At 36.1% G+C, this 25,111-nt stretch overlaps 6 protein-coding genes and 1 non-coding gene across 11 annotated transcripts in view; 3 read left to right on the top strand and 4 right to left on the bottom strand.

Moving 5' to 3' along the window:
- Cbp53E (Calbindin 53E) overlaps nt 1-25,111 on the bottom strand; it is a 61,682-nt gene that overhangs the window by 8,732 nt on the left and 27,839 nt on the right. For all 5 annotated transcript variants that reach the window (XM_066286696.1, XM_066286700.1, XM_066286697.1 and 2 more), the window contains one exon: nt 3,285-3,436. In XM_066286696.1, the coding sequence (XP_066142793.1) occupies nt 3,285-3,432 (148 nt within the window). In that variant the 5' untranslated portion in view covers nt 3,433-3,436. The remainder of the gene's footprint in view (nt 1-3,284; nt 3,437-25,111) is intronic.
- TRNAH-GUG (transfer RNA histidin (anticodon GUG)) lies at nt 1,588-1,659 on the top strand. The gene has a single exon. It is a non-coding gene; the product is annotated as a tRNA-His (tRNA).
- Nucleotides 5,401-6,520, bottom strand: LOC136341573 (general odorant-binding protein 56d-like). Its single transcript, XM_066286705.1, has 2 exons — nt 6,369-6,520; nt 5,401-5,945 (listed from the first exon to the last, which is right to left on the bottom strand). The coding sequence occupies exons 1-2, from the start codon at nt 6,426-6,428 to the stop codon at nt 5,571-5,573; spliced, it is 435 nt and encodes a 144-aa protein (XP_066142802.1). The 5' UTR covers nt 6,429-6,520; the 3' UTR covers nt 5,401-5,570.
- Nucleotides 14,720-15,402, top strand: LOC136341578 (B2 protein-like). Its single transcript, XM_066286711.1, has 2 exons — nt 14,720-14,878; nt 14,930-15,402. Exons 1-2 carry the CDS (start codon nt 14,834-14,836, stop codon nt 15,284-15,286), a joined length of 402 nt encoding a protein of 133 aa, XP_066142808.1. The 5' UTR covers nt 14,720-14,833; the 3' UTR covers nt 15,287-15,402.
- On the bottom strand, nt 17,379-19,661 carry LOC136341576 (B1 protein-like). Its single transcript, XM_066286709.1, has 2 exons — nt 17,964-19,661; nt 17,379-17,791 (listed from the first exon to the last, which is right to left on the bottom strand). The coding sequence occupies exons 1-2, from the start codon at nt 18,009-18,011 to the stop codon at nt 17,435-17,437; spliced, it is 405 nt and encodes a 134-aa protein (XP_066142806.1). The 5' UTR covers nt 18,012-19,661; the 3' UTR covers nt 17,379-17,434.
- Nucleotides 19,473-20,105, top strand: LOC136341574 (B1 protein-like). The gene is made up of 2 exons (XM_066286706.1): nt 19,473-19,596; nt 19,660-20,105. Exons 1-2 carry the CDS (start codon nt 19,519-19,521, stop codon nt 20,005-20,007), a joined length of 426 nt encoding a protein of 141 aa, XP_066142803.1. The 5' UTR covers nt 19,473-19,518; the 3' UTR covers nt 20,008-20,105.
- On the bottom strand, nt 22,210-24,784 carry LOC136341575 (B2 protein-like). Its single transcript, XM_066286708.1, has 2 exons — nt 24,622-24,784; nt 22,210-22,627 (listed from the first exon to the last, which is right to left on the bottom strand). Exons 1-2 carry the CDS (start codon nt 24,673-24,675, stop codon nt 22,271-22,273), a joined length of 411 nt encoding a protein of 136 aa, XP_066142805.1. The 5' UTR covers nt 24,676-24,784; the 3' UTR covers nt 22,210-22,270.

Below are 25,111 nucleotides of genomic sequence, written 5' to 3'. Positions count from 1 at the left end.
TTTGAAAGTTTGTACACCCATTTTCTTTAAGGCCTTTTATCATAAAATAAAATCGTCGGTAGCTATACATAGGGTGTTATATTTTTTGGGTCTTGTACAACATTTTTAGGTTTTGTGTCATTTTCTGCACAACCCTGTATAAGTTCTAATACCAAATTTAAATGCCTAAATTTGTAAATATATATATGAATGCGGGTTAAGAATGTGGAACAAGTAAGAAAAAATAATCGTCAGACTCAATTATCAAATATGTCAAGCAGTTTGCAAAATTTAATCAAATTTCTTTAAATAAAAATGTGTCCAAGCAAAAACAAAATTATAAAAACCATTCAGAATGTACCACTCTGTGTATCGAAAATGGTGAATTTTTGATGACAGTGCTATTAGCATTGTTTCCATTTTTTCGGCACTATTGCCTTTAAACTCTATAATAATATGTTGCACCCTGTATAAACTGCTTTTAGCTATCAATTTCTTCAAATTTCGCTCAACAAACCAGAGGCTTACCTGGTTTCTAAAAAATCAAATTCCCAGGAAAGAGGTATTCAAAAATCAGATTAAACATAAAAACAGAATTTTAATCTTCTAATGTAGAAGAATGTGACGTCAATTATTTGGCGTAGGCAGAAGAAGTAATACAAAATTTAGGCAAAATGCTCGTGTACTTCAACTTTCAGTGTTTTTCCCAATGCGATCTTAATAACGAAAGTGTAGCTACTATAAAGCATGGCAAGGTTACTAATTTAGTAATTTTTAAGTAATTTCATGGGTTTCAGAAATTTCTATTAGCCAAATTTTAAAGCCACCAGAATCGTGGTAATTGTTGGTTGATTATTAATGATAATTGAGACAACGCGATTTGTTATATTATCCTTATTCAGGACATCTAAACTTACGTTCGTACATTCGTCTTCGGGGTAGTAACGCACAATCAATCATTCATCTTGGTTTGATCAGAAAGAGTAGGTGTTGGTGATTAATATAAATAGTTTCTACGGTATTGGAATCGATATTTCCAATGCAATCCATCTTGCCTGTAATCTCACTATATATTGAACGTTTTTCTGCTCAACATCGTTACGCCTTTTCTTCGAGCTCGACAAACGATTATTGACGACTATGTAGACCTTTGGTTAAATGTAAAAGAAATAAAAGAGTTGTATCATGTTCATCTGAAATGTTTTTTGAAGCCGAAATTGTGAAATACACAGAGGGAAATATTAGATTTGTCGATGGGGTAGCTATTCGTAGTGCCTTTTTACGAAAAGATTTGTCAATTTGGAGGTCTAAAGAACGATTTGTTGAAATTTGCATTGAGCTGAATACTATCAGATAAATCACTGATAAACCGAATATTCAAATTTTACTTTTTCAAACTGCATTTTCGACGCAAAAATCGTTTATTAAGTGTTAAAAAACCATTTGTAACACTTTTTATACTGTTACGGGCAGATTAGGTTCATTCAGTGAAAGTTTTGTGTCATTCAAGGTTATTAGATAATTTTATCGCAATATACTTTGCGTAATATTGATATTATCCTGTAGAAGATAAATGACATAAGCAATTCCACAAATAAGTCCTCGGTAGCCGTGATCGTCTAGTGGTTAGGACCCTACGTTGTGGCCGTAGTAACCCAGGTTCGAATCCTGGTCACGGCAATGTATAAACATTGTCGCGGTGAGGAGTACTTTTTTATTTTTTTATATATTTTTTTAATTTCTCATTACACGATTAAAACTGCATACAGGGTGTTTTAGAATTGCACGGCACTACGAGGATGAGATGAAATGTTTACCGGCCTCGAACATAAAAGCATTTCTTTTCGACCCTGAAGCCCGTAGATCGATTAAATTTATAAATTAATTCATTTATGAGGAAAATGAACGGAAGTCGATCAAAAATCAAGATAGATAAAATTTAGATAATATGTTGAAGGACTTAAGAAAAATATTAAAATTTACTAGTGGCGTATCAGCAAATTTTCTGAAGAATTTTATGGAATAAGACCTTAGAAAATGCACTACTTTATCAGGAGGCAATCTACTTACAGTGCAGTAGGTCAATTACAATAAAAGAAAAACCTGTTTTTTTCTTAGCACTTAACAGCCTGTGACTCTGCCACCGATCAATGTCAGGCAAATGCTTACATTAACTTTTTTCTTTATTTCGTACCTGAGAAGACACACCTCAAATACCGCCCTGCAATCCTACAACACCCTGCATATTCCTTATGTTACGAGAGGTATAAAATTAGTATCGTCAAAACTTTGACTGATCAATCACTCGATATCACAAATAATTTTCTCCCACCACTAGCTTTAAAACACTACATTATTGGGTGAAATGAGTGGCGGCAAAGTACGTTTTCTCCCTTTTTTGTTTAATCTAAAAACTGTCGGATATCCGGTTAATAAACTCAGGCTATCCATTACTGGAACTCAACCATAGGGTAACCATAAAAAGTACGAGGCGATTACGGCTTACTCGCAGAGTTCACCCTCCATTTCCATTCCCAGCACAGTTTTGACATACCTCGGACAGGGACCCTCGGAATTCACTGCCGCAGTCTGGACAATTTAATTACGTTTATAGAGGAAGTTGAGGAAACACCCTCCCCCAGTTTTCCGGCAAGTAAAGATTTTCAGGACAGATACTGAAGAACTCAATATAGGTCCTGGAGCTTTCATTTTTTTGGGCCTGCTCCATGACTTCGAAATTTCATTCATCAGAGTTTCTTTTCTTTCCTATGGGGGTCAATGGGCTTGAGGATTTGTTTATGTACATACGTACTACTAATTAAGTATCTATTTTTATAGAACGACCCCTGAGTATAGTCATTTTTAAGAGTGCTTTATCCTGATAGTGGATATTTTAATATTCTCACAGATTGAGAGGAGAATACCTTACATTCCAACCCCTATTTACACTTCAAAATTCAAAGTGCTGGACTTCAACTGTCCCCTGTTATTTGGTCCTTGTCTTAATTCAAGTATTATCCCCTTTTGTTCTCGTATTCTTCATCTATACATGGCTACATTAAACCGCCAGATTAGTGGGTAAAACTGGCTTAATAAACACAGACGTTTCATTAATTTACCTCGTTAGGCCCGCGATTGTGGCGGTTAAACCTTGTAAAATCCACTTTCTAAAACGGGCGTTTAATTCCTCCAGATTACCTATTTGAATAAATAATTTTAATTTGTTGTTCCTTCCATTTGGTGCATCTTGTGATTTTCAAAACAAGTTCTTTCATGGGAAGAACTTTCAAGGAAATGCGACTTACCATCTTTATCATAATGACTCCAAACCTCCATAAACTGATTCGCAGATAACTTTTTCAATTCCCGGGAATTGGGATCTCGGTACTGCCGCATGAAATTGGTAGCTCTCTCCAAATTGAGTCGCTTCTGATGTTCGGCCTGGCTCGTCATTTTTCTGGAAAAGAAGTTTCTTTCAAAAGTTATAAACACTGATTATTTTGATTTATTTATTTATTTTATTTTATTTTTTTTCATGAAAAAAATTTTTAAGTTGTTTACCGAGGAATTTTTTTGAACAAACAATAAAAAACGAACCAATTTCTTATCAAGAAACAAGTTTTTTCATTTCATTAATTTTTCCATCACTATTTAACTGAGTTTGTGTTGCATTTTTACGAAATTTATAACTATTTTTCCCAAAAACTAACCGAGAGATTTTAAACCGCATTACACCATCGAATCTAGTTTTGAAAGGCGTCGAATTTGAGGTGTCACATGACTTCTCGTCCTATTTAAAATTTTTGAGAGGGTTGCGGTGGCGCGCATATGGGTGAATTTTGGGGGTTGAAATATATATATATAAAATTTACCCCCCTCAAAAACTGTTTTGAAACAAGGTCAAATTTTCCTCGAATAACCCTGTATTTGTGATGGCACTAATCATGGGATTGTTCTATTTTAAGATTATCGATAACCTCGTAATCAATTCCTTGAATTTAGAACTCGAATTATTCACGATTTGTTATAGTAGCTCTGTTCGATGTCCTCTTTCATTCAATTGAAGATTGGAGTAAAAATACTGAGGAATCATGCCTGCTTTCATCGCGATGTAGTTAATATTTCGATGCTATAGATTGAGGGAAAACGTCTTGATCTATACGGTTTGTTCAATTCTGTATTCTTTCTAATTCGTTTGAAGTTTTCCCTTTGAATTAAACTTTTTTGTCACACAGTTTTGAGTACAAAAAAGTAAGGCGAGCAGCTTTTCCTGTTGAGTGAATTCAAGTTTGTAATAGAGAGGTGAACAATCCATTTTTGTTAAACGAGCTTTAGTCTGTTAGTTCGAATTCTGCAATTTAATAAAAGTGGAAAGTGAAGGTGAAAGAAGGTGTGAAAAATCATCAATTGTCTGCAAGTTGAATAGACAAAGTGAGACTAATAGATTATTGAACAAAAGAAGATGGAATTGGCAAATTGATGAAAAGTAGCTTGCCAGAAAGATAAAGTAGGAATTTTTATAGGAAAATATGTTTTATCCTCTAATAAGCCTACGCTCGTGATTCTCCATAGTCGCGGTTCAAATCGAGCTTTAATGAGTTTATATTTTAATACAACAAAAAAAGTTTTCTTAATTATCCCATAAATATGTATAATACCTAATTGCGACTATTCTAGCATAGAAATAGCAGGAGGATGTTGTTATGAAGGACCGAAAATAATTGCAAATTCGTGTAGAATTGAAAAAAATGTCCAAAAAACGTAAACAAATCTCTATATCTTTCTTTTTGACCATCAAATTAACATGGAGCTCTCATCATACCGGGTGTTTCAAAAACGTTGTGCCAAACTTAGAGAGGTTCTAGGAGACATTACGGAAAACAATTTTTGCACAGGAATAAAAAAAATCTATAATCGAGGTCCAAAATTACGATCTCCAAGCTGGTTACATAAATTTGTTCTTTGAATCATTGAGTCGTGCATCCGTTCTAAAATGTGCAGATTTTGCTGCACGAAAAGAGAGGCTGCCATTACTCTTCCCAACAGTTCCTCTTGGCTGGCTACAAGAATTTCATACACTAATGACTTAATGTAACTCCAGAGGAAAAAATCCAACGGACTTAAATCGGGACTTCGCGCTGGTCACCTGATGGGTCTGCTTCTTCCGATCTGTCGCTCATAAAAAAATATTGATTTAGATGATACTGCCGCACGAACAAAATGTCGTCGTGTTGGAACCACATTTTGTCAGTAATAGATCACCCCCTCCCCCCTTTAGTATGTTACCCAAATTTCAATTTTGTCCTAGTGATACTTTTCAAAATGCCGACAGAGGCCCATATTCGCGGGACACCCTGTATTCCAACCGTTTCTTAAACTTGTCCAACGACCTGTCGAGATAAAAAAAAAACTACAATCAGCTTTAACCAGCGAATTTAAATTAATTATATTTTTGTATAAAAATCAAAGATACGAGAAAAGTAACAAATCATTAATTATAATAAACAAATCCCATGCTATTGTAATACTGATAAGACACTCTAAAAATCACAATAAATTATTTATTTTTTAAAACCTTCATACACTAGGAATCAAGCCCTCTTCTCCCCCTCCTTTTTCCCTTGCTGCAACTCTGGGTGAGTATGCTCAAAGTAGCACTTGTGGATTTGGTAAACAGTGTCGCAAGGTTCTTTGCCTTTGACCTCGCATTTGTCCACTATTTCCAGAGCTTTTTTCTTGTCGGCCTGAGGAGGCAGTTTGGCCTCAACCACGTCCTTTTGCACCTCTCCCTTCTCATTAACGAATCCAGCCTTCTGGTAGAAGCACTTGGTGAAGCATTTCAATGCTTGGTCTTCAGTGAACTCCCCCAAATCGGCCTTTTCGATCAGTTCCGGATTTACTTTGGTTTCTTCGATGCAGTCTTGACGGTTTTGGATAATCTTTTTGCGCTGCTCTTCCGTGAAGTCCTATAGAAGGCGGTCAAGTGAAATGGGAATATGGAAAGAAGTTCACGCTTCGCTGAGGTGAACTCAGAAATTAGTGATTTTTCCCTTCGCGTTTATTTTAAGTAACTTTATCAAGAGGATAATACCCATGGAAACATCGAAATACAGAGAGATCATAGGCTGGAGTCGTGTTTTCCATAGGAATATTCCCTCATAAAGTGATGAAAAGCTAATGTTGGTAAAATGTCTAATTAAAATTATGAAATTTAATTTGAACTAATAAAATTCGCTCTCCATTTGAAATTTTATAAAAAATGTCGATAAATTCTTACGTTTTTTTAATTTTTTTTTTTTGGAGAGAAAATTAGTTTTTATTAGAAGTCGGTACTAAATCTCACTAGTGAGTTTACCTTATGATAGAAGTTTGTGGTTTTGTCTATTTACCTGGCATGAAATTAGGGACGCGAAAGCAAGAACGACCGAAACTTTCAACAAATGGTTCATTTTTGCACACTTTTGCTTCTAACTGCACGTGTTCAACTTCAACCTGTAATTAAATTCCCTCTTAAAAAGCAATTGTTTATATACGGTGACGGGTGGTACCGGCCTGGAGGTCGGAAATTTTGCCGTATCTCCGCACTCGAACCAGTTTATCTATTATGTTTTACATACAAAGAACCAATCGATTGTTACACCTTGTCTTGCGTGTAATGGCACTTTCCGGTTCGGTAGGATTACCTAAAAACAGAAAATATCGAGGTTTCAGTTGAGCTCAAAAGAGAAAATTCTTCGTTTTCCTTATCGAGCACTGGTGCCTTATGCAACTAGTGCAGAAAATAACACTTTTCTTAAGCCTCGTTTTAAAACCATTTATAGTGCGCTCTTCTAATGTAGACAACACGTAGAACAAAAATTCGTCTTTTAGGTGTCCACTGGAGTTACAAAATAACTTTAAAACCAGTCAAAACTTCCCCATGTGATTCAGATCCAGATTTCTGGGAAACTACTGGGGATGCCTTTAAGGGCAATAAAATCTAAAATTTTCCTCGTGGATAATGAAATTTAACGTAATTATACGATGCGGGGTGTCGTATTTAAAGAATTTGAGTTAGAGGTCTGTAAACTTGAACAAACTTTCAGAACTCATGAAAACTTCCCTTATTAATTTAGCTTTAGATTTCTCGAAAACTATTGAATATTTCTATAGAAACCTTCATTGCAGAAGTTCTCCTCATAGAGACTAGAACATAATAGAATTATAAGCTACAGGGTCCTATATAACAAATCCGAATTGGAGTGGAAATTCAAGCGAAGTCTTAAAACCCATAAAAGTCCTTCTTTTACTTCAATTCGAAATTTCTTGAAAACTACTGAAAATTTCTATAAGAGCATTCATTACAGAAATTTTTCAAACAGATAGGAAAAATCTAATTGAATTATGAAATACTGGATATTGTATTTAAAAACCGAGTTAAGGGCCTGTAGACTTGATAAAACTTTCGAAATTAATTCAAACCCATTTTTTTTTTATTTCGTTTAAGATATCTGAAAAACTCTCCAAGATTTTAATGCGAACATTAATGGCAAAGTTTTCTCATGGATAGGAGGATCTAGCGGAACCACAAAATACGGGGTGTCCTTTTTAAAAAATCCGAATTAGACGTCTGTTAACTTGGCTTTCTACATTGACTCGAAAGTTGTTGCAGATTTCCATGGGAACGTTAATGGAAAAAAAGTTTACTCGTAGTGTTTTTGTTTATTCCCAAAGCAACTGCTGAAAATCCACGTTTGGGTGAGACTAACAAAGATGAAAAACAAAATGACACACCTTTTCTTAACGGATTTCCTAACCGGCTGTTTGTTGCTGATTGCTGATTTTTTTAAATATTCCCCCGAGTGATTAGTTTATTAATAGATGGGGAAATTCCCGAGGCGATGGCAAAAAAGATCAATATTCAGTGAAATAATTAACATGTCGGTTATGGGTGTATGAGAAAGATGTTGATGGCATATTGTGGTAATTTACCATAATATAAATAAACATGATTTGTTTTGTGTATGTACGACAGGTCATAAACGTGATGGAAATTGAAACGAGCGATTTATTTTTTGCTTCAAAAATAGCATGGTTGTCGTTTAATATTCCTATATGATTATTTATGGGATATCCCTATTTTGCAGGGATATAACCTGAAAAAAAAAACTAAATATGCAGAGGCAAGTACAAATAGCCCTTCTAAGATCCCTTTCTGCAAATATCACTTTCAGAGCTGTTCCATTTCCATCTTTTTTTGAGCATTAAATTATGTAATTACGTTAAAATGTCAGCTTCATGTTGTCGTGATGCACTGAATATTCATGAAAATTGCTCAACATTCGCAGAATAGTTGAAGGTACACGAGAGATTTGAATTCATGGTCTCGATAATTTAAAGTCAGATCTTAGAATTCCTGACAAAGAGGAAACGGGATTTAAGGGGGTTTAAGATGATCTGCTCTCTTGAGATATTGCGTATCGTCTAAAGATCTTGAAGCCTGAATTAAGGGAGTAAATTCGATCAAATCAATCTAATCGAAAAACTAAAACTCAGGGCTTGAATAATTTAATGGTTCGAGAAATCATATTGAAAGGATATTACGAATTAAACACGTATACAATTAGTTCATTGAACCGGCATTATAACGTTGATCTCTGTTTATTTCTAAGACACGAGAACAGACCTCAAAATCCGCTAAAAACCAGTGAAGTATAGCAGTTCTTGAGGGCAAATAAGAATTTTCAAATTTGCCTCAGTTGGAAACCTCAATTTTATGAAGGTTCCGAGAGTCGGAAAATCTGATCGAAGAGAATCTATTGATCGAAAAATATTTATTTTACTCAACATTAGAATGTACACTTTTTGCCATTGGGCCACCCTTAAAAATCCGCTCTTAAAGTTGGGCAATTTTAAGGGACCTTTACCACCGCCTCCAGAGATATAGACCCAGCAATGCTCCCTAGGGATTGGGACAATGCTGTTGAATAGATCCTCCGAATTCCGGGCACGCTTTAGTTGCATTTCAGGGACTTTTTCCTAACACACAGAACTTCTTAGATATTTCTTAGAAAACCACACCTTGAGGGGAAATATTTAACCGACCCTCAGCGAAAAGTTTAAGCGATTTATCGGAAAGGGGGAGTTCATCCATTGGAATGTTTGTTTTACTGAGACGTAAATAAAGCAAAAGGTCTTCAAATTGATATCCCGACTGATCATTTAGGGGTATAAAAGGCCGCTCCGCAAAGGGGCGAAATGCAGGACTTCTCACCGTTAAGACTTTATGGTTGAAGGCTTTCCAGATCCTTTGATGGGAGTTCCAAGGGGAAAAGAGGCAGATATGTTTCCTCTACTCTTGACATAAACACCACTAAACGAAACCTGAACTAATGCTGCAAATTATCCATTTCCTCGACGATTTCCCAAAGGAAAGCTGATGACTAATCGTCTTCCCCAAAACCCAAATCCCACTAACCCAGATACGCACGATACGGTCATGATAACTATTATTATTCAATTAGTTCGTACACATTTTCGAAGGTTTATACATTCACATCAATTAATCGCAAGCCCATTGTATACGTTTAATTAAATTCCCTGACAATGGAAATCAATCGTTGATTGAGATTCTGGGAAAACGGGACGATGACGACTGGGAAAAATGGAAATATCGCAATTCAAACTATCACCAGAAGTTGAATATCGGGTGACCTGACACAGCAATTTGTTATGAAGCCTTGGGACCGATAATGACCCTCATACTGTAATCCACGTAAGTATAAGGAAAGTAAATTGATAATAATACGGGTATTTGCATCAACTAATAACAGTGAAGTATAATACCTTAATTAAGTATTCATAGCTATTCATGCTCAACAGATGTGTAATTTGGCTTTTATTGCAAGCAAGGCAGCCACATTGTTCCATGCAAAAATTGTACTTTTTATTCAGTTTCAATGCCAAAATCTCATATTTAGGCAGCCAGTTAAGCAGTTTATTATTTTTTTAAGTTTTTTTAATAGTATTTTATTACATTTTATACATGTTCCATATTTTATACATTTTAATCAAATAATGGGTTTCGGGAAGCAATCTCCCAATGGAACAAATATCTTTAGTCATGCCCAACAGATTCCCCTCCAACAACCGTATAATCAAACTCCATTAAACTGACATTTTTCAAAAATCGTTTTTTTATTGTACATTCCATTAATGAATCGTCATTAAATTTGCATTAGCAACTTTATGTTCGGGTATGATTGAAAGCCTTTACTGGAAAATTCATGTAATTTTCACAGAATTAATTAACGTGATTCAAAGGGGATTTTAGAGTCATCGAAACTGTAATTTTTTTTGTAATGGGAAATGGCCGCCTAAAATCGTTTTTTAATTTATGATTTTCTTAGTTTTTCGATAATACTTGAACCATGCAGGTGGTCGCGGAGAGTTTGGTCTTGGGGATATGTATTGCGACCGTGGGGGCGTTGAATCAGGTGGGTGATTAGGTATGTCTCCAGATGGCAAACCGCGTTTTGGAGTTGGACGTTTCAGTGACCAAACATTTTTAATTGCTGGATATTTCACCAGCACTAGGCAAATAGGTTAGGCAAATTTCCGATTCGAAAAAAAGGTTTTCCCCCGCAGGGGCCCCTAAACTGCCTGGCCCAATAGCAGGAGGTGGTTGTACACATCAAATACCACGAAAAATGTGAAGAAGAAAATTCGAAAAAATCGGCCCGCTTTGAGGAAGTTTCACTTTTTGATTTTTCAGGACTTGTCGTGCTTTGTAACCTAAACGCCACGGTACAAAAATTCCAGTGGTACCGTTGAAAAGCCACTTAAATGTCCCATTTTAAACAACCATCTTATTCGCACTTTTCCTTTGTTCAAAGGTCTAAACGCAAAACTTTTTTATTAGTTCTTTTTTATTAAATTTTCAACTGTCCATTGCTCCGAATGATCCCCATCTTACACCGTTTCACACGTTATGAAAGCCATCTACAACTAAGTACCTTTCTACCGTAGTACCGTTTCTTGAGTTTACGGGATTACCTTTGTTTTGGTAGAGTGAGGGAGGTGTTACTTCTCGAAAATCACTTGCGCCCAGGGAAAAGTACATTTGCCAAAAAATCGGAAAACAAATTAGGCAAAACAAACAAACGTTCCTCTAAAATGCAGAAAAATCTACAAAAAAGCGCTGTGGAGAAATCAGTGACGTGCGTTAGTTATAAAAAGCTGATGTATGTGGAATAATCAGTGGCGTTTCCCTTTTCTCTCAACAGGCCCTCTTTACACCAGAAGATATCGGTAAATTCCTCAAATACAACAAGGAATGCAGGATGCAGAGTCACGTTGCCACTTCTGAGCTAATGAACTTCGTTCGCGGAACTTTCTCTGACTCTCAATCACTGAAAAACCACATTTTCTGCATGGCCACTAAGTTGCAGCTGGTCGGTAGTGATGGGCATTTCCAGAGGAACGAAATTAGCCAGAAAATCGCCCCGCTTTTCCAGCAGGCTCCAGACGTGTTCGAAAACCTGATGGAGCGTTGCGACATGAAAAGAGAGACACCTGCGGATACCGTTTATGATTCTCTAAAGTGCTTTGCCGAGAGAATAAAAGAAGTAAATGGGAAGTGATTTTGTTGTTTGAATAAAATAAAAATTTCAAATGTAGAGAAGAAAGTTTTAATGGTTTTGATGGCCGGTAAATGCCAGTACGAAAGAAACAAATTGCGCTGTAGTTCCTATCAGACTTTTTCCAATAACTCTCTTTGCCAGACAGAAGGGGAAAAATAAATAAATTCCGAACCGTAAATCTAAGGAGCAATATCCGTTTGGGCCTGGATAAATCCCGGAATATCTCTGCACTAAACGCTTTTGCTTTTATTTGTTGTTTACTTATGCTAATACATGCATACTTTGCCAGGCGAATTAAGCCCTAAAAATTCGCATTTTTGGGTGTTCTTAGATATTTTTCAAAAAGACTTTTTATGCAAGCACATTAAGTTCGATGAACTTGAACTTGTACGGATGTCAAGTACTAGAGAAGACAAAGAGAAATAAGGGCACTTTTAACAAGCATCCCAATCAATAGGTTGAAGGTGAAAAGAACGGGTTCAGAATAAGGGAAGTTTTGGATCTGAATGGAATCAGGGGGCGATGGATACTTTACCCGGAATCTCCTGATGAGGATTTTAATTAATAAAAAACCTACGCGATTTTGAGAAACTTGAGAAATTTTTCGAATAAATTTTAATAGTCAAAGAGTTATAAAAAAAGGTGAATTTTTGGAATGAATTATAAATAAAATTTGGCATTTGGAGCTTCTTGCTAGAACTCCCGGCCACATTTAGAGACCTTCTTCGTGCATATTTTACGGCCGTTGTCGGCTCAACAATGCCACCATCAACCTCAAACTCTATTTTTCTTTCACCCCTCAAAGCGTCTTCACCACATAAATATCCACACAGGTAGGAGATATCTCCAACGAAAAAACTAATCCTCCATCGTCCATCAAGCCTTTTCTATCCTTTTACGGTATTCCAGATATCAATTTATTTCGCTTTTCAGTTGGGAGCTTATTCCAGGCAAAAAGCAGAAAATAAGCAGGATATCATAAAGGAAAGCTCCTAGGAGGACGAAATTTCCACAAGGCGTGGTTTTCAGTCTTAATGGAGATTTTCAGAGAGAATTGTTTCTGATTTTAGTAATCCTGGATTATTTTCGTGGTCGCGGGAGGAAGTCCACATTTTTTTGAGTTCAAGTACAATTTCGGAGGTGTCTTTGCTCAGGGCTCGCGTCTAGTGTGCTCCAGCACCTCCGCAAAAATTAAAAAAATTGTTGTCTGAGTGAAACAAGTAATTTATTCTAAAAACTAAATTGTTTTAAGACCTCTTTCACTTCAGGCATCTCTGGCAATTTAATTTGGAAATAGCTCATCCTCTGTTGTGGCACAATTCCAGTCTTAGCCGGAAAACGTGTTAATTCAGCTCTAAAGAGAATTGGGGTCACCTCTCAAGAATTCAATTATCAGACGATGTGCGGTGGTTTCAACCTGAATGATCTTGAAAACGTTATTATCCTTGTATTGCCATGGTATTGTTTCTTCTATAACACGGTTAGAGCAATTATAGAGATGTTTTTCCAAAATAATATTGAAGGTTAAAATAATAGTTTTGGGTTATCCACAAAGCTATTATGTATTTTGCAACATCAATGAAAGACAAAGAAAAATTATAACTTCGTTAATTTATAGATTTCCAAAATTGCTCGATAACATTTCTTCATCTTTAAAGCGATTTCATGGTACCGTACTCGTGAAAATTAGATTATTTTTCATGAGCAAAAACTGATCCAGTGAGTTCTTACATCTTCGTCATTCGCAAAGGTTTCTTCCATTACGGGCCTTGTACAGCGAGCGCTACAGGTGATAATCCGATGGTGCTAGGTCTGGCGAGTAGGGCGAATCCGACAAATTATCCCATCCAAGTTGTAGCAATGTTCGGGGGTCGGTAAAATTTGTAAGTGGTTTACCGTTATCTCGATGAAACACATCTTTGGAAGTTACCGATCCTCGGCGCTTTTTCTTAAATCAGTTGTTTGGTTCCTTGGAAGAAGTTCAAAATACGTCACGTCGTTGCAGTCCCACCACACGGATAACATGACTTTTCTTTGGTGAATATCCGCTTTTGGAGTATTGTGAACTGGCTGATTACGACATAGTTGTTTTCTGTTTCTCGTTATCATATGTTTCAAAAAGGGGTACTTTTCTTCTCGTTCAGAGAGTGTCTTGAGTTCACGTGGTACCCACGTACATATGGACTTTAGAGACCCCTTAATAAAAAAATTTACCTAGAGCTGAGGGTATTGTTCTTACTTCTCTTTGAGGCAGTCCAAAGAAGGAAAAACGCTTTCATATGAGAGCCAAATATTCCGCCCTTTGTGGGCAGCTTTAATATCATTTTTCATCCAGATTTTTTGCCGGATAAAGTCTGAAGCGTTGTGAAGCAGCTCAAAGAGCACCAGTTTTCAACAAATTTAAATATAATTTTGTCAACACAGATATTTACCAGAATGCAGTTAAAGCTCATTTCAAGCTTAAAGAATGGGATAAGAAAGGAAACACGCGGAACCTCTCCGTTAATTCTTCCTGTTGCTGTCCTAAATAGTTTTCCTCTCTTCGAGCTTATTTTTACCTGAAGCTAGAGGCTCAAATTTTAGGCCACAGTTTTATGCATAATATACTAGTTTAATCGTTCACTATAATAGAGAATAGAGCGCTTAATCGGTTCATTGGCCTCAATTCTTGCAATTCGTGCATGAGAGGAGGAGTCCCCAAGCTCAGATAAATAAACCAGTTAGACAAAATGGCCTATGATTGATAATTGGGTTGTTTATTGCGAATATTTTTTGACCCTTTATAGCAGAGCAGGTCAATGAATCATCTTTGGACCAATATAATTATTAATGCGATTACTCCGTTAAAATACGTTAGGTAGTACTAGAGTACATTTGAGTGATCAGGACCGGACTGCCAGCTCTATTATTGGCGAATCTTATTATCGATTATTGAGGTGTTCTGGTGTAATAATCTTGACTATTGAGCGCCCACGAAAACAGCATTAACACACAGAAAATTGTATTTACGACGATAACACCATAATTAGATTAATCCCAGCACCACCACTGGCCATTTGAGCTTATTAAATTCAACAATTGAAAATTCTTTGATGGCATAGGCTTTAGGCAAAACAGCCTCATTATTCAATTGAGAAAATTTGGTATAAAAAGGGTGTCAACCTGAATGTTGAGTGCAGTAGTGAAGCTACGTATTTTCAGTCCGTATTAGTCATCTTTTAAACTCAGTGAAAATGAAGGTGATTGTTGCCGCCATCTTCCTAGTCACTTTGGCCCAGGTAAGAAGTTATTCATCCTCAATCAGCGAATCTTCAGTGAGTCGTCTTTAGGTCAACTCGTTGACGGACAAACAGAAGCTACTCCTGGCCCAACACCACAAAGAATGCCTGGACAAGTCCAAGGTGGACCAAGCCATTCTCCAGAAAGCTCGCACCGGAGATTTCGCCAATGATGCCAAGTTGAAGGAGCACATCCTCTGTATTTCCCAGAAAGCTGGATTCCAAAATGCCGCTGGAGCTCTCCAGAAACAGGTCATCGATGCCAAATTGAAAGAGGCCGTAGGTGGAAACGAGGCCAAAGCCAAACAGCTGAGCAAGGACTGTGCAATTGCCAATGCCGATCCCAAACTGCAAGCTTACAATGCTTTCAAGTGTCTCTACCAAAAGGGACAGATCAATCTCTTGTAAGGAACTTCTCAGTTCTATTAATTTGGTGTTCATATTTATTTGTTAACACTAGAAAATTTATGTTATTTACTTGCTGAGAGTTGACGATGATAATAATAAATCTTCATTAATCAGTAGATGAAGCGGTTTCATTTCAAACGTTTTTTCGTGCTCTTAGGGGAGCTTTCGATGAGAGAAGCGTACACGAGTGAAGGGGGCCTAAAAAGGTTTGAAAGAAGTATAAAAATTCCTATGTTGTAGTAGGCAGCTGGGAAGAGTTGATTCCTTAGACTTGTTTTCTTCGGACAGTCAAGAATTTGACCACTTGAGTGAAATCTCGAAAAAATAAATATTTGATATCTTTAGCCATTCCAGAGATATTTGTGTTTCTTTGTTCAAACTTGAAGGGAGATCTTCCTATTTTTTCCGTACGATCATCCCTCTCAAAATACTAAAAATACTAGGAATCTATAGTTCTTTCTTACGTAGGGTCTTTCTTATATAGACCCACCTCCATGAGCAGTGATCATTCGCTCCTAGCGAACCCTGTGAACTTTCGCTTACTCTACTTCAGAGAGGCACTTGATATAATTTGGACCTTCGTCGGTGCAGTTTTTTGATTTGACCGTTGGTTTTGGACCATATATTGAAGTACCAGGGCTTGAAAAATGTAGCTTGACCCATTATAAGGACTTTTCTAATTCCATCATTCCATGAAATTGCAGTGTTGCCCTACGAATTTATCGACATAAGAAACATTAATTGTCTATTTTCAAGCAATACTTGAAGCTTTTTTAAAGGAATTCCTAATTTCCAAAATCATCATGAATTTTCCAAATTTAGAGATACGAATAGTCGAAGTTGGCATTTTTTGATTTTCTACCTTTTTTTTAAGTGTCCTTGGTGCGTCCCTGTCTTTTGCAATGCCCATGGCTTCAAAATTGAGTATCTTGGAAAGAAGCTTTATAAACTTCAGCAGTCTGTGTAAGACAGTGGTGTAACTGAATAACCAAAATTAACATAAACTTTTAAGAAATCAGAAAAAAGAATAAAATATATTTTTCTTGTTTATGTTGGCTTCTATGCGTCTCTTTTGTTTGAAAATAGTTTATCCAAGACAGTGGCGTGGATTGATCCGCATACATACATATCTACATGATAATATGTTTCAAATTGGAAAATGGTAAAAAGTAGGCTTCCTATTTTCGTATTTGCAGGAAAATTAAAAAGTTTTTGAAGTTCTGTTTTGTTGACTAATTGGGTCCCTATAAAGTTCCTGCATAATTCAGTAGAGGTTCTAGAGTTTTGTATTTTAATGCATTTTCGAGTGACCCTCTTGGTAATATTTCATTGTCAAAAATTTTCCGCAAGAAAGGTGACTTTGCTCTTTGGTTGGGATGACTCTAGCCGTTCTCCAGATTCTTGAGAGTTTTGCCGTTTCGAAAAATTGGCTCGTACTGTAGACACCTATTGCCTGCAACTTTTTTCCTAAATATGAGAAAAACAGGTCAAACTTGTATAAATTCTGTGGGTTTCTTTCCAATAAGGAAAAGTTAAGGAACGTAAAAGTTTAGATGTCTCTAAAAATTCCGCAGTTATTGTTAGCTGGACTATTTCAAAAAATGTCCAGTCGCATATCAGATATTCGAAATTTATCTTTCCCTTAAGAGTCCATAAAAGCATCAAGACGTTTACAGAAATTTATCATCCTCTTTATATGTCCAGTCTCTTAACTCTATGAAACTACCCTTCAAAACAAGATGGTCAACGGCTAGACAAGCAAAAACTTCTTGACCTAAATGAAATTAGACCATGGAAAAAAGACAAAAAACGTGTCTGTTTTCGCTGTGTTTTTGGGCCACTTATGTCGTGTGACACAAAATACGACTAAATGGGAAGAAAATGGAATATCTGATGCCTGGATCTGGAAAATATATTCGCCCCCTGGCGCTCTTCTAAAAGTTTAACGCCGTTTGGGGTGGAAAACTGACGATTCCAATTTAATTTGATTTATGCAAAGCGTCTTAAATCTTAAGGCAAAAGGACAATTAAAAAAGATTTACTGATGAAATGGAATGAGACACTCTTGAATGAATCTTTCAGCAGCTTTGACGATTGATGGTGTTTTATTGATTGAAATGTAAATAAATAAATAACAAATAAATACAATTACAGAAGGTTAATTAGAGCTTTTTCATAGATGCATTTGAAACAATTGAAAGCTTGGAGCTTTGGGTCAGGGTTACTTGTTGCGCACTCCCTGACTACATTTCTGGCCCTAGCATCATCCCCCATGAGAGCAGTTTTCACTTTTGCTAAGATCACCTGTCTCTGCAATACTCCAGATTCAGTCTGGAAGTCAGTTTTCTTGGCAATACACAAAATGTGGTCCTTCAGCTTATCATTGTTGGGGAATTGTCCAGTGCGAGACCTTTGAAGGATGGTTTGGTCTATTCTGGATTTGTTGGCACATTCGTTGTGTTTCTGGATCAGCAGCTCTTTTTGTTTATCGGACAAGGTGTTGACCTATCATTTTTCGAGGAAGGAAGAAGATATTGAACATTAAAGAGACAGTTAGTTGAAGAATGTTGAAGGTAGTTGAGTTGTTCAGCTACGAAGGAGTAGAAAAGATCTTGAGACCTTTGCTTCAATTTTCCGTACAAATAGGGCTTTTTCGCAAATAAAAAAGAGATTTTACCTGGGTTAAACTCACAAGAAGAACGCTAGCCAAAATCAGCTTCAGCATGTTGAATGAAGTTTTAGGTTCACTTGTGTAGTTAATAAGTGACTTTCGGTACTGCAAAAACCCAGTTATGTGATCATTCTTTTTATATTAAATCTCCTCAATTGGATAATAGGTCTTATGTATTATTCTTTATAATTTCCAGAGTGTTTTAACTGGTTTTGACCGCAACTTAATTTGCTTCACATTTTAATCTCCGGATTCTGAGTTTAGGAAATAGAGATTAATGGACGTTTTTGAAATATCTGATTTTTGATACATTGCCAGAAGACGATGATAATTCGTTTTGTGTTTACTCCCCGAAAAATTAAATTGCTCTTCTGCAATCAGCAAAAAGGGCCTTACCGTACAACTTCGACTGTTGCCAACATTAATACGAAGGGTAAACGAGAACTCCTAAAAAATTGTGATTTTTAAAGCAAAGATAGCACTCATCGATTTATTTAATATTTTCTAGAAAAGGTTTTAAAGTCCATCTTGAAAAAAATCGGCTTCAGATATTTTTTGTTGAAATCGGGACAGTATCTAAAACTAAATTTTCGAATTTGCAAACAACGGGTGCCGCTGATACGCTAAAATTTTATCTTGCAATACCCAGCCAATCCAACCTTAACAATATTCTCTGGAGAAAGTTGGAATAATTTCATAAGACCCCTGTAGAGGTTTTTCTGGAACTAAGAGGACCAACTGAATCCAAATTCCGGTTTTCTGCAAATCAGGAATTAGGACAGTGCTGACTGAAAATTTTATCACGAAAATGGAGCGAAAATTTCTGGAGAAGGTCTGAAGAACTTCATGAAAGTAAATAGAAAACGAATTTGATTTTGAGTAATTTTCTTTTTGTTCATCATTTGTTGGCATTAACACGGGAAATTCAATGCGCCTAAGTGTTCTAAGAAAGGAATATTTCCGTGCTCTCAAGGAAAAATTGAAAAATCAAACGAGATCTGAAAATGATTATATTATATTCCAGATCTCCTAATTCCAATCTTTAACTCGATTGATTTTCCTGAGTCTGGGAAAAGGCAGGCAAGTCTCCAGGAGTATTTCCGCTTGATTCTCATCATTTTCTTTGAAAACATACTCGTTTGCATTTCTTATGAATATTACATACGATAATGGAGGCTCTATTCCCTACATGTTATCAATATAATCTTGTAAGTGGCAAATTTAAGCATGTTATTTTCTCGAGTCATATGACCCATTCACATGACCAAACAGATTAGCACAATCTGTTCTTAACGATATAATGCCAATGACCCTATTAGCCACTAGCCCTAAACCACCAAAAACCTTCCGAATCCGACTAAAGCGGTCCAACGCACATCAACTAAAGTCTTCATTCCTTCCATTACTCATAACTGTCCTGTCTCAAAAATATCTTTGTTTGAATTGACAAAATCAAAGAATTGTTGTAACATGAGGCCGCAATGAGGCCTATTATCCAATTTACCAATGTTACTATAAAGAGCAACAGCCGTTGGTATCTTCGTAGTACCAAGTTGCTTCTATGACTGTTGGTTCATCCAGATTTTCAGCCACGATGAAATTCGCTTTCACAGCAATTTTCCTTGCAATTTCCCTCCAGGTAAATAGCACTTAATAAAATATGTAAAATGTTAATTATTACTATCATTATTCTCGTTTCCAGGTGGCTGTAGGGCAGCAAAAGCAATTAGCTCAAGTGCAAAGAGAATGTGCAGACAAATCTAAAGTAGACCAAAACGTCCTCCAAAAAACCCGCATTGGAGACTACGCCAATGACGAAAAGTTAAAGGAGTATCTTTTGTGTATGGCCCAAAAAATCGGCTTTCAGACCGACTCAGGATCCCTACAGAGACAGGTGATTTTGACCAAACTAAAGGCGGCCCTTCAAGGGGACGACGCAAGGGCCAGGGAACTGGTCAGGCAGTGTATAGTGTCCAATACTGATCCGAAGTTACAAGCTTTCAATACTTTCAAATGTGTTTATCAGAAGGCGAAAATCAATTATTTGTAGAAGTTTTTTTTTTTAATATTCTGCATTATTTATTAACATTTATCAAGATGTGTTGTATTGTAAAGGTTCAGTAATAAATCGTCATTTATCATAGATAAGCTGTCAAACTCATTTCTGCTCTCGTTGATTTTACATATTAACAAAATTCTTCTTAGATTTTATGCAAAATTTCCTTCTTTTTCATGTTGAGTTACATGCACAATTCCAACTCGAACAACTTCCGTTTTTCCGGCAGTTTATTTCCGAAACTCTTTCCCTAGAGTCATACAGTCATACATATGGAGTTTGTACAGGGTGTCCTGTTTATGACAAGATTATTGAGAAATCTCGCTTCGAAATAAACTTACTTAAAAATGGTTTACGCAAAACTGTGGTACTATTTTGAGAAATAAACCATGATGTAAATGGTTCTTCCACAGGTCTCTACACTTCTGAAGTGCAGAGTGAAATTGCTGCATTATGAGAGCTCTTCTATAATTTTTTTTAATCTACAAGAACTTTGTAGTTTTGAAAACGTATTCTCATAGATTTTTTTACGTCGAATTCAGTGGTAATATAAGATTTCTCATGCATCTAATCATTTTTGAGATATACACTTAACTTATCTTTTTTTTTTAACGAAACACTCTGTATCTTTTTAATCTGTCGTTCCAATTTTGAAGCGCTTTTCAGCAATTTATGACACCATTGGGAATGATTCAGGAATACACGTAAAATTTTAAATTGAATGTTGTAAAAGACATAATTTTTTAACTTGCCATGACAAAATATGCCTTAGCGGTCTGCAGTCAAAAGCTATTTTAATGGAAAATGCTTTAAAAAGAATAGAAAAGAACTCTATTCTATGTTTAGAAGCAAATTGTGGAGTTTTTGGACCATGGCGATGAAATAGAACTTTTTATCACAGTTACCCTTCATATGTAATCTATTTAAATAGGCACATTATTAGTAACTAATATTTTTTTTTTGTATTTTACGCGTATTTCTGAATGTCACCAATGGGGTCATATGTTGCTAAAAAGCGCTGCGATAAGGGAACACGACAGATTCAACAAATACAGGGAGTTAAAAAAAAAAAAGATAAGTCTAGTCTATGTCTCATAAATTGTTAGAGGAATAAGAAATCTTATATCATCATTGAATTCTACGTAAAAAATCTACGAGAATCAATTTTCAAAATTACAAAGTTCTCTTCAATAAAAATGTTACAAAGGAACAATTTCAATTTCACTTTGTATTACAAAAACAAAGAAACCTATTGAAAAATCGTTTACAGCACGATTTATATTTCAAAGATGTGCCACAGTATTGCGTAAACCTTTTTTCAGTACCTTTATTTGTAACCGAGATTTCTCAATAACTCCATAAAAAATGGGACATCCTGTATATATTGAACAAAAATAATTTTGAATAATTCACTGCTGTTTTTGAGGACGAATCCTAACGAGAGCTAGGAATTGTTCCAGAAACCTTCAATAAATTATTCGCTTCCCATCCATTTTGATTTTCCCCAATAAAAACTTTCGCAAGTCTGGATTAATAATTCAAATAAAAGGAAGGACGTCACGCAATATTGGAAATTTTGAAACATTCAATTTAAAATTGAGGGGAGCTTTTAATACTCGTGGAATATTTATTAGTTTTTGGGTATTTTTAGTCCGAAATATTTCCATTACTGTATAATATAGTTATCATCCAGGAAAATCACGTTTTAACATCTATTTGCCGATTCAACCATTTGTTTTTTTCCTGGAGAATTATAGCATCAAAACAACCCTCATGTACCAACACGTAACACAATGCTAAAAACTCATCCTACCCTTAGAGTATCATTAGAATCATAATCCTATCATATAATTATCCTATCATTAGAATTTAACAAGACCGATTAATTAATACTAATTCTAACAATCCCTCAAAACACACGCTATCTAAGGAGCTTAAAAGTTTGAGGATGTAGTGAGTTCTCCTCACTATATCCTCACTTTGAATAAATACCATACAACCATTGCATTAGAACCACACGTCATTTTACCCATTATTGCCATAATTTTTAAAGGATACGTCTGAATTTAGATTAGATTCTCCTCGAGCTATCAGACCCCATGGATCCGAGCAAGTTTCAGATTTATGGGCACTTTGTTCTTACGCCTCGTGCCTCTCCCATCTACAGACAGTCCCCCAAAACAAACACCCATCATGTACCTCTTATAGTTTATTATCACTTAGCATCTATTAACAAACACTGCGTCATGCTCACATTTTAGAATACAGTTAAATGAGTGGGGGTGTTCTCGTAGTAACACTTGAAGCTGTGGAAAGCGGTCTCCTGAGGGCTGGATTGGGCCACCAGGCACTTCTCGGCTATCTGATTGGCCGTCTCCTGGTTCCCAAGGGCTCCCCCTAGTTTTTGCTTGACGACTTCAGTCTGGATTTCTCCAGCATCGTTCTGGAAACCGATCTTTTTGGACATGCAGAAAGTGAAGGCCTTCAATTTTTCGTCTTCGGTGAATTTGCCCTGGCGAGCTGCTTTGATCAGCTCGGTGTCGACTCCGGTTTCGCTCACGCAGGCTTTTCCATTGTCCAGGATTTTTTGCTTTTGTTCGGGAGTTAAGTCGGCCTGAAGATGAGGAATGGAAATATGCAGAAATAGAAAAGAATAACTCATTCTAGAATTTTGTGCAGCTATTCAGGTTAACTCAAAGCACCCCGCCTAGGCTCAATTGAGATATCTTTGGTTCTCCTACATTTATATAAATCTTCCCCGATTAAAGTTTCAAATTAAGAGATCTGTTATTCTCTCTTTCGAAAATGTTCAATGGCGCTTTGTGCAAGTGGTAAATCACGAGTGAAAGTTGCAACTTTTAATGTTCGTTTTACTACTCTTACCGAATTCAAGAGTCGCTAATGCAGTTGGGAGCAGTAATTTACTTCTGCCTTCAATTAAAGCTAAATGAAGTCTTTGTATAAGGAATAATTGAAAAGGTTGCTAATTGATTAAACGAATGTTCTTCAGAATTATTCTTTGCCTAAGTCTTAAGGGTTCCTCCAAAGCATTTAAACGCGCTCTGGTGAGCAAAGCATTCGGGTTGATTTTATCACCAACCTCCCTCAATTTTTGACTACTGGATTGCAACTGAAGTCGCCTTCTTTGGTGGAAGAAAACGGAAAGAAATCCAGAGAGTTGCTAGATATGGGTGAAAATTTTTAATCTTGGTCAAGTTTTGGCTGCGTTTTAAATCATTTTAGAAGCACTTTTGAAATTGCGAACCCTTTCAGATTAGGCTCATAGAACTCATTAAGAGAACTATTTACATGAATTTTATGGGCCAATTTGGTCAACCATTTTCTGAGATACAGAGAGTCGAATTTTTAAAATTTCAGAAAAACACCGAATTTTTAAATTGCCATTTATAGCACTAATTTAGGTCCTATGTTGGCCATCGATATTTTACTCGTGTAGGCTTGGAAACTGGGATGCCTGTTTTAATACTCCTCCAAAGTGGCCTTAATCAAATTTCTTCAAAATTAATTAAAACGGAAACTAAAAATCAACAGCGGCAACGCCCCCTTTTAGTCTGACTACAAATGAAAGGAAATAGGCAGACAACCCGCCGTACACCACCGTATGTCGCATTAGGCGTTGCTGTCAGTTCTTCTGAGGCTCATTTCCTGATTTTAGTATGGCGGAGCGTTATCAGGTTCCATGAGCTAATTTCCGTTACGTATGTAATAACTGAGATTTTATTGCCGTTTTGCATTGATTAGAGTTCAATTACAGTTATTAATTAACTACCAGACAGTTGTTAATTAACTAACAATTCTGAGATTTTTCTAGCTGGAGGGAGCAGGACATTTGGCAGATACGGAAGAGCTCGTTTAGACGCAAGAGGGAATGAAAATTGTAAACTTTTAGAAATAGAAGAGTTGACTTGGGGCACGTGTACATAGAGGAACAAGATGAAATAATTAAAAAGGGAGGGAACACGGGAAATTTGGCTGAAGACTTTAGTGACAGAAAAAATAAATAAATAAAAAAGAAAAAAAAGGAAAAGAAAGGTTGACATAATGGCGAACAACCATAGGCGTACGTAGGCAAAAGAAATTGATCAGAAACTTCGACTTAGAATATTAAATTAGTAGGAGAATGTGAAGATATTTATGATCAAATACATTTGAAAAAAATTCAGCAAGTATGTATTCTCAATTTTCAATGCTTTTCCCCGAAATAAAAAATTCTTCCAGGCAATTATCATTACTCACAAATAACATAAAAGAGAAAAAAAAACTAAAGCAATTAAGCAGCTTCCCTTTTTACCGCACCGAATTAGAACTTTTTAATACCTCCAAACTCAATTACACGATAATTTAATTAGAAATGTTGATAAATTAATCCATTCAAACCTCGAACAAAAAAATCTAATATTTATAAGAACTGCAGGTCCCGGCCTTGACCATAAAACCATTACTCAGTTGCTTCTAACAATGCTGTTACAATAAGAATAAACATATACTGATATCCGTGCCTTAAACAGTACCATTATGCAATCATACAACCATTATTTTTTACCAAAATAAAACCACTCAAAAGGTCATCAAGAAAACTGAACTTACATTGGCGTAGAGCAAGCTTCCGACCAAAGCCACAGCAACAATGATGGTTTTCATGGTGACGTTTTTTTTTTTTGAAGTTCGAACTTAACTGGAGGAAATCTATAACTTGAATGAATAATTCTGTTGTAAAAATATCGCTTTTATATAGGTGCAAATTTTGCGATCTCCAGGTGATAGTCCCACCCATTTACCGTAATGGGAGGGCACTGAAATGTGGACTTTGGTCGATAGTTTCCTCAGGTTTTTTTTTCATTTTGGACTCTGATGAAGATGGGATGGTCAAGTTTGAATGTTAATGAATAGGTGGACTTTGGTCTAGAGGAAGAAGTCGCGGTCATAATCTATGGGAAATGATAATCCTTTGTCATTGGAAGTTTATTGTTGCCCAGAATATGTAGAAAACGTCGGTAATCATTGAAGCTTTGAATTTATTTTCTTTTCACGATTTTTTTTTGTTCTCAATAAAAAAATTATCTCAGTAACTTACAAT

This window comes from Euwallacea fornicatus, chromosome 10 (genome assembly GCF_040115645.1).
Source record: "Euwallacea fornicatus isolate EFF26 chromosome 10, ASM4011564v1, whole genome shotgun sequence".
In the NCBI taxonomy this organism is placed as follows: Eukaryota; Metazoa; Arthropoda; class Insecta; order Coleoptera; family Curculionidae; genus Euwallacea; species Euwallacea fornicatus.
This window is presented reverse-complemented; position numbering and strand designations above follow the sequence as displayed.

Excerpts from the sequence above, each read along its gene's own strand:
- LOC136341578 (XM_066286711.1), top strand. The coding sequence starts at position 14,834 with ATGAAGGTGATTGTTGCCGCCATCTTCCTAGTCACTTTGGCCCAG. Across the intron at positions 14,879-14,929 it reads TCCTAGTCACTTTGGCCCAG|GTCAACTCGTTGACGGACAA; the intron begins GTAAGAAGTTAT and ends AGTCGTCTTTAG.
- LOC136341573 (XM_066286705.1), bottom strand. The coding sequence starts at position 6,428 with ATGAACCATTTGTTGAAAGTTTCGGTCGTTCTTGCTTTCGCGTCCCTA. Across the intron at positions 5,946-6,368 it reads CGTCCCTAATTTCATGCCAG|GACTTCACGGAAGAGCAGCG; the intron begins GTAAATAGACAA and ends CGCCTTCTATAG.
- LOC136341576 (XM_066286709.1), bottom strand. The coding sequence starts at position 18,011 with ATGCTGAAGCTGATTTTGGCTAGCGTTCTTCTTGTGAGTTTAACCCAG. Across the intron at positions 17,792-17,963 it reads TTCTTGTGAGTTTAACCCAG|GTCAACACCTTGTCCGATAA; the intron begins GTAAAATCTCTT and ends GAAAAATGATAG.
- LOC136341574 (XM_066286706.1), top strand. The coding sequence starts at position 19,519 with ATGACTGTTGGTTCATCCAGATTTTCAGCCACGATGAAATTCGCTTTC. Across the intron at positions 19,597-19,659 it reads TCCTTGCAATTTCCCTCCAG|GTGGCTGTAGGGCAGCAAAA; the intron begins GTAAATAGCACT and ends TCTCGTTTCCAG.
- LOC136341575 (XM_066286708.1), bottom strand. The coding sequence starts at position 24,675 with ATGAAAACCATCATTGTTGCTGTGGCTTTGGTCGGAAGCTTGCTCTAC. Across the intron at positions 22,628-24,621 it reads GAAGCTTGCTCTACGCCAAT|GCCGACTTAACTCCCGAACA; the intron begins GTAAGTTCAGTT and ends CCTCATCTTCAG.